Source organism: Orbicella franksi, chromosome 13, assembly GCF_964199315.1.
Source record: "Orbicella franksi chromosome 13, jaOrbFran1.1, whole genome shotgun sequence".
Taxonomy (NCBI): Eukaryota; Metazoa; Cnidaria; class Anthozoa; order Scleractinia; family Merulinidae; genus Orbicella; species Orbicella franksi.
In genome coordinates, this window is record NC_138157.1 from 12678814 (window position 1) to 12690349 (window position 11536).

Sequence of the window (11536 nt, forward strand, 5' to 3'; positions counted from 1 at the left end):
GATTTATTTTTGTAGGTTATGGTTATTCTTCTTATTCTTCTCGCTGCATTTGCGTTCTCACTTTACGTCGTTGTCCCGAAGGATGTAGGTGAAGATGTAAGTTATTAACGCAACGTCATGAGATGATCTTGAAATTCTAAATTTTCAGGTTTCGCTGGCCCTGGTTGTTCAAAGTGTACGTTACACTACGCATTGGATAAATCGCTTCTCAGTAGATTAGTATTGGCAAGCAAACTGCGATATCCAGTGGAAAGCGATGTTCATTTTTTAAACACCAGGGTCTTATCTGTTTGGTCTAATTCTGTAAAAAGGCTAATGATACTATGAATTATTGATATACCTTGTCGTTAGCACACTGGACTCGGCCCGGGCTCGAACCCTGGGTGGGGCTACTGTGTTATATTCCTAGGCAAGACACTTTATTCTGACGCTGCCTCTCTCTACCTAGAAGTGTTAATGGGTACAGCCGAATTTATTGTTGGGGGTAACCCTGCGATGGACTAACACCCAATCCAAGGAGGAGTAGAAATAATCCTAATAGCTTTATCCTACGAAAACTGGGATAAGCTTCGGCGGCATGGCACACTTCGTCCGACGCACAGTTTACTTCTGCATTCAAACACCATTTCTTAATGATTATAAATCTACGTTTATTTTTAGGAGGCCGGAAATCTTCGCTTCAAAAACATTGCTTCATCGTTTGCAGCCACTTTCTTTATGATGCTCGATAACTTGCAGTATGACAACATTCTTTTAAATTACAGTGGAAGCGCCGGCAATGGCCTGGTTTTGTATGTCCTTTACATCGCTTATTGCTTTATGATGCCGATAATATTTCTTAACTTACTGGTGAGTGAAAAGCATATCTATTTTAAAAACACCTTGGTGTCACAGCCCTTTCAATAATTTCGCGTAAACCTAACCACTGGAAGAAGGAGGAAAACCAGTGTACCCGGAGAAAAAAAACTCGGAGCAAGGCGAGAACCAACAACAAGCTCAACCCACATACGCGACCAGGCCGGAAGAGAACATTGGAGAGGATGGGTAGGGGAGGGGGGGGGGGGGGGTTTGGCAAAGAGCGATCCCACACTTCACCATCCTTCCTTCACTCATTTCTGTGATTTCTCTGTAATATACATTTTGGTCCTACTCCGTTCATGTTGTGTTTCGTTACTGAGTTTTCAAGTCTCTGAATTTTAGATTGGTTTAGCAGTAGGAGATATCGATACCATCCGCAAGACAGCAGCTCTGGAAAGATACACAAGCCAGGTAAGTTTATATGTTACACGTACTCACTGTAATAAAAGCGCGCACTCGACTGCGCGCGATTTTTATCTCTTAACAGTACTAGCATTATAGGCACGCAAGGCATGCAGAGAGTAAGGCTTCATCATTAGCATGAAATACATTCTATGATGCTACTTTTAAATATAATCATTATGTTGCTGTTATTAGGATAGGTAATCGCATGAATGCGAGTGCAACTTGAGTTTTACACTACCAGTGACATTTAAAAGAATTGTCAAGTATCACGAGTAGTGTGAATCCCCAAAATGCTTGAGCCTTCGTACGATTACTCACTTATTATGACTGGGAAAACAACGAACGCGCATGCGTTAATTTTGCAAATTATCGATAAATTGGCCAGTTCTCAGCCAATCACAATGAAGTTATTTTCTCAGTAATGAAATGATACTTTAACACTACTGTAGGATTCATTTCGATATCTTAAATTACAATTCAGCCTAAAACAATAGACCTCAGCTCGAGGCTCTGGGGAATAAACCCCGCAAACTCTGTAGTCATTCCCTGGAGCCCGTTACTGAGGTCTATTGTTTTAGGCTGAATTTTATTAAATCGAAATTGGTTTATTTCATAACATGTTTCGGAAAACCAGTTATAGTCAATAATCCATTTCTTATAAACAGTCTTTCATTATCAGCGCGTCAATACACACACGATCTAACACCCTTCTGTTTTCTTCCTTTGTTGAGAAGGTAAAGTAGCATTTCATTACGCTTGGATTCATTCCAGCACGCTGATCTATGTATTTTGACCCTTTTAGGTAGAGCATTTGTCTCAGCTTGAACGCGCCATTCCAACCTTTATTCTAAACAGTGTACTGGTCACAGAGTACGTGGAGTATCCTAACAAACCAAAGAACCTCAAGACTAAGGTGTGTTAACACTTAATGAAGTCATTTATCTCGGACAGAGATCATTTTTTTTGCATTTTAATGGAAGTCTTTTACTTTGAAGTACTGATGAAAGAAAACATCTGTTCACTTTATCGTTGCTTTTGGTGGATTCCTGTTCACAGCTCTTTTCTCCGATAATAAGTTTCACAAAATCATCAGCAAGCCGTTGGCGATAGAGCGTTTTTCACTAAGTGTCGAAAAGTAATTGGTTTTACATTACTACGCAACACGATTAGCTTAAAAAAAACTCGCGCCACTTTGATCCAATCATGCAGAAGTGAAACCAAAACCAGTTGTGACTCTTTCGCGTGCGTTTTCCCGCGCTTCGTGTCAGCTATGTGTAATTACTACAAGTTTTGATTGGTTCATTGGATTGACTGTGTCCTTTGTGATTGACTAGAGTTTTAACTTTGGTTTTGGTTCTACTCATGCAATCAACTGAAAACTGCTCCAACATCATCAACAACAATAAAATGAACGCATTAACAACAGCAACAACATCAACAACAACAACAACAACAACAGCAGCAGCAATAAAAACTTACAACAACGAAATAGGTGCAAAATAATAATAATAATAATAATAATAATAATAATAATAATAATAATATTTAGCAGCGAAGTAAAGCTGCACGAGCAGAGATTCTCTCTTTGTAGGACGTTTTACACCGGAGTTTTACAATAACTTTCCTTTACTGCTTGGATTTCTATCAGATTGTGGATATGCTTGTAAAGCTTCTTTCTCCTCGCCAAGAGGACGACGAGAAACAGGAAATCGCTGCAGACCTCAGAGAGACTATAGAGAGACACGATGAGCAGTAAGTTCACTTGCCTATTATCAGCTAGTAGCTCGTCCTGGGGAGAAATTTAGCAGCAATTGATAGCCTTTTTCATGACTAACTTTTCCCATTTGCATTATAATATAATCAAACATGTAGGTGAGGCAATTTCGAGCAATTTTGTAGTTTCAGCCTGACGTTGCCTCGCATCCACGTTGAATTTCATTGTAATGCAAATGGTGAAGCTAACTGGAGCTATTGTATATTGGTTGTTTTATTATTATTATTTATTATTATTATTATTTTAGGGAAAAAACTTAACAACAAAATTTTTGAATTTTTACCAGACATATGCAAGATTCAATTTGTATGAAAAAGTACTCAATAAAGTTTGTTATTATTATTATTATTTATCTAATTGTTTATATTTCATTAGGTTGAGAGAGATAACGTCATGTCTTAAGAAGCAGAGTGCAATGCTTGAAGAAATTCGAGAAATGGCCACGGATAAGAAGCGAAGACCTAAGCGTGATGAGCCAATGGAGGAGGGCACCGACATTACAGAGTTCTATGTTTAACAGAAAACACATCTCGGTTGTGGATGAGTGCGGCTTACCGCTGATCTACCGCTTTGCCTGCGGGCTATTCTAAAGACCTGTCCGTAATGCCATTATGTTTTGCAGTATCTTCGGTACCAAGCTAGCGTACGTCTGGTTGAAAATAAGGAAATCATCAAATACGACGCTACAAAACTGCGTAGAAGATGGAAAAATAGCTGGAACACCAAAAACAAACTCGCATCTTCAGCCCAATAGTAAACTGACAGAAGAGCAGAGGGGAAGAGAAAAACTTCCTATCCCAACTAGAAATTAATGGGAATATGGAATCATGCGAAAATCGTCACTGAAGACGCAGCGTATAATGAGACTAATCAGCAAATTTATTGACCATTTCAAAATGTTAAAGCAAGCCGCTACGAACGATGGTCCTGCTGGTATACAGAAAATGAAGAATCTAAACTGAGCAGGGACAGACACAACGTAGGATGAATTTAAAATTTGGTGTACTACATTTCGGCTCAAACCAGCCTTCTTCAGATACGCGAAGACGGCTGGTTTGGCCAGCCGAAATATACTACACCAAAATTTAAAATCATCCTATGTGTTTTGTCGGTCTTTTCAACTATGTGGACTATCTCACAGGCTAAACGGTTGTTTAACCCTCTCGACGTCACTGCGATCGTCCTTGGACCGTCTAATTATGGTTCGAGGACAGTTTTAACACGAAACTCGACAAGTGTCTTTCGCAACATTGAGCTTAGTCTCATGTAAACGGGCCTGTGTATTTTATCAGACCGTCACGGCGCAGTTTTAGTGCTGGGAATGTCCACGAATGACTGTTCGAGAGTTGAGGTTTTCAATGTTCCAGTAATGTTGTTGTCGAGCCTGTAGCTCTAATACAGAAATTAAAAGTTATGACAAGATAATGTATTCTTGGTTTTGTTCAAACTGGAGACGGACCAATATTAAAAATAGCTTCATCAAGGATTGGCTGGTGATTACGATGATGATAACAGTTCCTTTAGTTTCGCGAGAACCTCAATCTCGATAAATAAGGATATGAAAACAAAACCTCTATATGTTCCAGAGATCTAAGTATTTGATTTTTTGATTTTTTCCTCACTTTCCATAGTGTTTCTCGAAATCTGACAAATCTGCACATGCAATATGTACCTGACCGAATTCGCAAAAACATGCCAGCATTGACTCAAAGATAGTCCCAGCGACCAGAAGTCCTCTGACCACCCCCCTGGCTAGGAGATTGGCCCCTCACGCATGCACGTGGCATGGACCACTCCAGCAGGGTGCCATGTCAACACAGAACCTCAAACAACATTAAACAACTGAGTAAAATACCCCAAAACACAGTCAATATCAAGGCTATTTAACATTGAAAATTCAAAGTCTAGCTAGCTGAGAGTGTCAGTACAAGACACCCTCCCCTCCCCACTGCTTTTGACAGCTGGCCGGCAGCAAGCCACCAGCAGATGGGCCGGTGCCTGGGCCATGTGCCCAGCCTGGCCTTAACGGAGCTCCCCCTGGGTTTAAGGTCGCTAACTTAGCCTGGATTTGGGCTGCGCCCGAATCCAGGCGAAAACCTATTATTAGTTAAAAATCCTTTTAAAATAATTTTTTCCCATTTGAATTCATCTCAACATATCCTGTCAAAATTATTCGTTACTTTAGCGAGGAGTTGCGCTTCGAAGAACTGCTAAGACTTGTCTTTCTCCGAACTTGCTTCTTTTACAGCGAAATATAAAAACTAAGAGCTGAATGATTTACAAATTGACTTGGTATAGAGACTAACTGAATGATTAAACAACAACCCTGGTTGCTGAATTGATAAACTTAACTTTTACTTACTCGGCACATAGTTTTTAGAGAGAAATAATGGTTATGAAACCCGACAAAGTACTTTGTTGTATGTTTTTGTTCGCTTTTTCGGCCTTGACTGTGCAGAAAACACAACTGTTGTTTATTAGTGACTGAGGAACTAACTATAATAGAAAACGTTTTGGTTACGTAATTCAAACGTAGTGTTTGAGCGCAAAACAAAAGATTGTACACGGTCCAGTGGACCTTCCAACATAAATCTGGCTAGGTTTGTCGACTCCTTTTGATGTTTGCTAGGCTTTATAACCATTCCCCCCTGTTAACTATGCTCAGCAACGGGAGCGACAACAACAACAACAACTACAACAAAAACAACAAAAACAACAACAATAACAAAATAGTAGTAAGTTTATGACAGAGTAATTTTTAACCTGATTGCATCGAATGTAGTTTTACTTGATTGCATCAGTGGATATCTCGGCAACAATGTAAAATTGCTCACTTTATTATTTAGGTAATATTTAAGCTAGCTCTAAGTGCCAAAACCACCCAGCATGACTCATAAGTGGCACAAGTAGCATTACGTCAATGACAACGGACGCCCAGTAACATGGGTTACGCCCGTAATCTATTATCAACGCCTTCACATGGCAAGATTTGCATGTCTCGAAATATCACGTGAAATCGCCTAAATATATTTCCGGAATTTCCAAAAATATTTTCTAAAATATCACAAAACGTTTCCAAATATCTCGAAAGAACCTCTAAATATCTGTTATTTCTGTTTTAAATATAAACCGATTTTTCAAGGAGGAAATCACTGAACTGCATGGACTGTTTCCGGTAAATAACTGAATATATTTTCAAGGAAATAGCAAGGAAAACACAGGGCTAAGCCAAAAGAAAAATACAAATATTTCTAAATATCCCTAAATTTTCCAAGTATTTTCATATTTTCTAAATATCTCGGAAACTTCTAAATATCTCCTCCCTCCCAAAAATCCAGATATTTGTGGAAAGGCCGATTCTATGAGGTTTTGACATCACACATTCCCAGCCCACAGTAAGAACCACTGATAATGGATACGGCGCAACGGTCCTGAGTTGTTTCGTAATATTCAGCTAAGTGTTGCGTAACCACCTTTGCAAATGAACCGGTTTAGAGGGTCTGCTCGATTATCAGAACAATTAGAACATGTCCTTACTTTCGCCGTCCATTAGAGTGCGAGCAGTCTCTCTCTCCTTTGCTAGGAAATCCGCCTCTGCCAGTTCGATCTGTTTTTGCGTTCTTCCCTCGCGGATGTTCGAGCAACCTAGAGACTGCTGGCTCTCTAGTTGTCCACATCAAGAGAATTCCAGTTTAAAGAATGACAAAATCAATTGTATTGAGAAATCGCCGAGGTTGTTTGCTGAACAGAACTGAGATTAATTTTCGTTGTTACAAGAATTGCATTTCTAGTGCTGTAAATTAAATTTGCATCTATTCACATGATTACTGATATTAGCTTGCAATAAAACGACTGTCTGATTCTGAGAGCCCTATTCATCTCTGAAAAGTTTTTATTTGTGGGTCAAAGTATTGCGTTTGACTCGTACCTGCAATACAAAAATTTCTACAGATTATTAACACTACCGTTCGAAAATTTACTGCGCAATTATATGGGCGTGCGTGAAAGCGACTAACTATGTTCTTTGATGCTATCGTGATCCAAACAAACATCATCTTCATTCGAGTCTATGATAGTTACCACACGCAATAAGTACGGTATGTTTTTTTCTGGAAGATAAATAGTCATATTTTCCAGTTACGTTAAATATTATGAACAGGTATTGATATATTGGGCTGAATCCGCTAGTAAACCGTTAATAAAACAATGCGGGATCGAATGTATTGTATAATTCGCTTCGATAATCGATGTACAAACTTGTCGTGCCGAATGTCCGATTGTATTATCGAGAAATTTTCATCTTTCGCTGTATTAAACTGCTGATTTTCCTAGGCTGTGAACGACCATTTCTTAACAACTTAGGACAGGTATTGTTAAATAAGTATTCCAAAACCTTGTAAAATGTCTCTTCAACATTGTCATTCAGCTTGGCGGAGGCATCGAACCAGTGACATCCAAATCTGCTCTCCAAGTGCATCCCTACGCTGACATTTAGTCCTCGTTTATCTTTAAACTTTGGCTGCACGAAGTCGGAAAGGTCAGATTTGTTTGAAATCACCACAACTGGTTTGTCACTGATCGACGCAGCGTTGCTTTCTTTGATTTCATCAAAATATCGCTCAAGCTTTACAAACGATTCAGGTCGATCCAGAGAATATACCAAGATGACCGCGTCCGACTTGTCCATATTAACCCTCCTCATGGCGGGAAACTCATAAGTCCCTGAAGTATCGATAATTTGAAGTTCGCAAGTTTTGTTCTTGTAAGCTAAATGCTTGACATGAAAATCTTCCACGGTGGGTAGATGTTCGGGGTTGAATTGTAGCCCGACCAGGCGGTTGATAAGCGAGGTCTTTCCTACTCCCGCGTCGCCGAACACCGCAACAGTGAACTTCTGCAAGTAGCTTTCGTTTTCTTCTTCTTTGTCTTTCGGCATGGTTTGTCACTGACTTAGCAGTTCGCAGTTGCTTTCTCTCTTCTACGGAAACGACGTGAGTAGAATCGTAGATTCTTCGATCAAACGGAAGTTAAATCTAATGAAGATCAAAGAACCAGACATCCGTTGTTTGTACGTCAATCCACTTCGGAATAAAGTCAGTTTTCAGGGATTAGTTGGGTAAAGATTTCTTGCGTACAACACCAAATCTCGTTTAAGTATACCGTTCACCAGTGAAATAATTGTTTATAAAAGGCGGTATTCGTTCAGGTGTGTCTGACAGCCATTTGGCCTCATGCATGACTTGGAACAATTAAAAATCCGTACGGCAATTCTTTGTGTAAAGCCATAAAGGCATTTAAAACAACTACAGATTTGCATATGTCGGCTTAAGTACATTGTACAAAAACTGTGATGCCGTCAGAATTAATCCATCTGTTATTCACTGCTATTCAGTCCAGCTAAGCAGCGATTCCCTAGTATAGAATGATTACTTATAGCAATTAACTAATTTTAACCTGTTTGAAATGTTCTTATGGGCATTCGCACTACATCGTTATTCCCAAAAGAGTTCATTAACTGAACTTCGCAGAGCAGGCTTCAATAAGGCGACAATGTCCATAAATTAAGCCTAACAAAACCAGTGAACATTAAAATTAATTGAAGCATATATAATTATCTATAACAAAATATTTGTCTTCTATTACCAAAGTCAGTCAGTACGAAGACAATTATCATTATTGCACGTAAAGTAAGAAAGGTATCAAACGTTAATTGATCAAGGTTTATTAGACGGTTAATCGTCATCGAAAAGCGACGCGCAAATTTTTAAATGAGTGGGTGTCCATCAATATCTTGTCCTTAAGCATCGGTTGCCGTGGTACCAGGTGCTCCCATCAAACTCATTCACGTTGTAAATGAAGCGATGACTGAACTGATATATACCGTTCTATTTCAATATTTGTAAAAGCTGAAAAAACACAAACGAAAAATAACGCGATTATATCCATCTCATACGATCAACCGAGTGAATACTAATAACCAATTAAACTGATTCTGTAAATATTGGTTTACAGCAACGAAATACCTATTCCTTCGGTAAACTTGGAATTTACTGGCACGTACAACCTAGCTTTCTAAACTGAAATTCATCTCTCTAATCCTAAGAGAGGATGTAAAATTTCGGACCCACGGTAGGCGTTGCATAACAATTTCAATAATAGCAGGGAGTCCAAACGAAAGGTCTGTTGTTGTTGTTTTTTTAAAATTTTTCTTGGAAAATTTTAAATGAAATTTAAGGTTGATTCAGTCGAATTGCGACATAAAATGGAAGTTCCGAGCTCGTATTCGGGTTATTTGAGCTTGAAAACTAGCATCTTGACGAATTTTCACCAAACAATAAAGTCGTGGAAAGATTGCGTTGTGTAACATTCGAGTGGTGTCCAGTGCTGAAGTCGTAAACATCGATGTTTTTCAATTGGGTAACTCAGCAGTATTCGTGCGTGCACGAGCGCACTTATATTAGTTCCACAACAGCATAACGAAGTCAGTCCCACGGACTTGTGTCAATTATTACAGTATATTTTATTAGTGCGATGATTATACGTTGATTAACAATAACATACACCTTTATCAAACTAAATAAGGTCATATTTCTAATGGAATGGCGGAATGTCAGACAACTCGCCCCCGATCTTCAGACAACTGGTCCCCGATCTTCAGACAACTGGCCCCAATATGAAAACACCTATGTTACGTTGGACAAATATATTTTTATGCTCATAAAGTAATAATTTCTTGAAAAAATAAGAAAGTTTGTTTTTTAAAGTATATTACGAGACCAGGTAGGTTGCTACCAGTGTAAATTTATCATAAAATGAATGGTTGCTTAGAGCCTCGTTTCTGTGCAGGAAATTTGACCACGTGACAAATGAGAATATCATCAGTGCAACCGCATCATCGAGGGATAAATTTTGAGTAAGTTTGACAAGCTATTGTGAACATTTAAAAAAGGTTACATGCGTTTTTCTGGTCCAGCCTCGCTTTGATGTTAGGTCACGTGACAACCTCATAATCGGCAACTGTCACTAACTGATCAAATTGCGTATTTCTGCCCATTTTGGGTAAGTTTGACAAGCTTTTGCAAACATTAAATATAGTAATATGTAATATTCTATTCCAGCCTCGTTTTCATGCTAGAATATCACGTGACCACTTCATAATCAGCAATTGTCACTAAATAAGAAACTTACGAATATCTGCCAAGTTTGGTGGTGAACCGATGGTAATTGATGAGGTTATAAAGAATTTAATGTACCAGCCTCGTTTTCATGTTGGTTCATATGCATCCGATTTTCAACCCTCCTTAAAACCCGTCCTAGCAAGTTGCAGAGTTGCCACCAAAACTTTTAATGTTCACTAGACCCTAATGAACACTTTTAGACTGGTGGCTTGCTATCAGCACGAACTTCCCAAGGGATTACATTTGCTCCCAGACTAGTAACATGCGCTAACATCCTTCATCTTTTCTTCTACCCAGAGTGCCACGCGTGAATGTGTGTTCAGTTTCATTTGTCAGCGGTTTGCCTCAGGGAAAGGAAAATAGGCACACTTTGTTCGTCCTTACATGACGCAGATTTTGTTTCCCGCTTTGGTTCAGAAACTTTTCGCGCCGGTTTCTCCCGATCGAGATAGACTAATATATAGATTTAGTCAAGCCTAAAACTAGAGCTCCTGGGCCGGGCTGTTCAAAGCCCGATTAAGATAATCCAGGTTAAGCGAGAATTTTGATTTTAGTTTTGCAACTTTGCAGTGAGGTTTTCTGTATATTGTTTGGCCGTCTACATTGAGTTTGAACAATCTCAAAATATGCAAAACAAAAGTAGTGAAAAACATTTGTATACAAGGCATATTTATAATTCTGTTAACTTTTAATCCTGGGTTAGCGTTAACTGGCTTCCGAACAACCTGGGCCCTGTTGCCACAAGTTAACCTTACATGAGCCCGCGATCTAACAGAAACCAGCTCTTGGTCAGCGGTAAAAAACACGTGACCTCGATGCGCTATAACCTTGAGCCCTCGATATGGTCACGTGATAATGGTCAGCGGATACCTTGTTTTGACAGGTGTCAATTGACCATAACATGTATGTCCAATATCAAAGAAGGAGGCTATAAATCAAGGTTGCATAATAATAATAATAATAATAACAATAATAATAATAATAAAGTTTTTTGGGCGCATTTAAAAAAACTCAATGCGCTTACATTACTATAAAAAATAAATTAGTTAAATCCTATAAAATATTTCTAATAACAGTAATAAATAAAATAAATGAAATAATTAATTAAAATACAGTTTCTCATAAAATAAAATAAATCAGAAGTAGGATTTCCGAAATAAGAATGTTTTGAGGGCAGATTTAAAAGACGAAAGAGATGTTGTATTTTTAACAGAATCCGGTAGATTGTTCCATAATATAGGTGCGGAGAAAGAAAAGGTACGTTCACCATATGTCACAGAGTTCACAGTAGGGACAGTGAAAAGAAATTTAGAGGATGAAC

The 11536-nt window shown here is 38.7% G+C and overlaps 2 protein-coding genes across 4 annotated transcripts in view; one reads left to right on the plus strand and one right to left on the minus strand.

Moving 5' to 3' along the window:
• The window catches only part of LOC145464782 (transient receptor potential cation channel subfamily A member 1-like), a 31336-nt gene extending 26155 nt beyond the window's left edge, over positions 1 to 5181 (plus strand). For all 3 annotated transcript variants that reach the window (XM_081448573.1, XM_081448572.1, XM_081448574.1), the window contains exons 24-29: positions 16 to 96; positions 661 to 849; positions 1201 to 1269; positions 2066 to 2176; positions 2912 to 3015; positions 3413 to 5181. In XM_081448573.1, coding sequence (XP_081304699.1) covers positions 16 to 96; positions 661 to 849; positions 1201 to 1269; positions 2066 to 2176; positions 2912 to 3015; positions 3413 to 3554 — 696 coding nt within the window. In that variant the 3' untranslated portion in view covers positions 3555 to 5181. The remainder of the gene's footprint in view (positions 1 to 15; positions 97 to 660; positions 850 to 1200; positions 1270 to 2065; positions 2177 to 2911; positions 3016 to 3412) is intronic.
• Positions 5182 to 5375: 194 nt separating this feature from the next.
• LOC145464783 (GTP-binding protein Di-Ras2-like) lies at positions 5376 to 8226 on the minus strand. Its single transcript, XM_081448575.1, has one exon. It carries the CDS (start codon positions 7971 to 7973, stop codon positions 7320 to 7322), a length of 654 nt encoding a protein of 217 aa, XP_081304701.1. The 5' UTR covers positions 7974 to 8226; the 3' UTR covers positions 5376 to 7319.
• Between the last annotated feature and the right edge of the window lie 3310 nt (positions 8227 to 11536).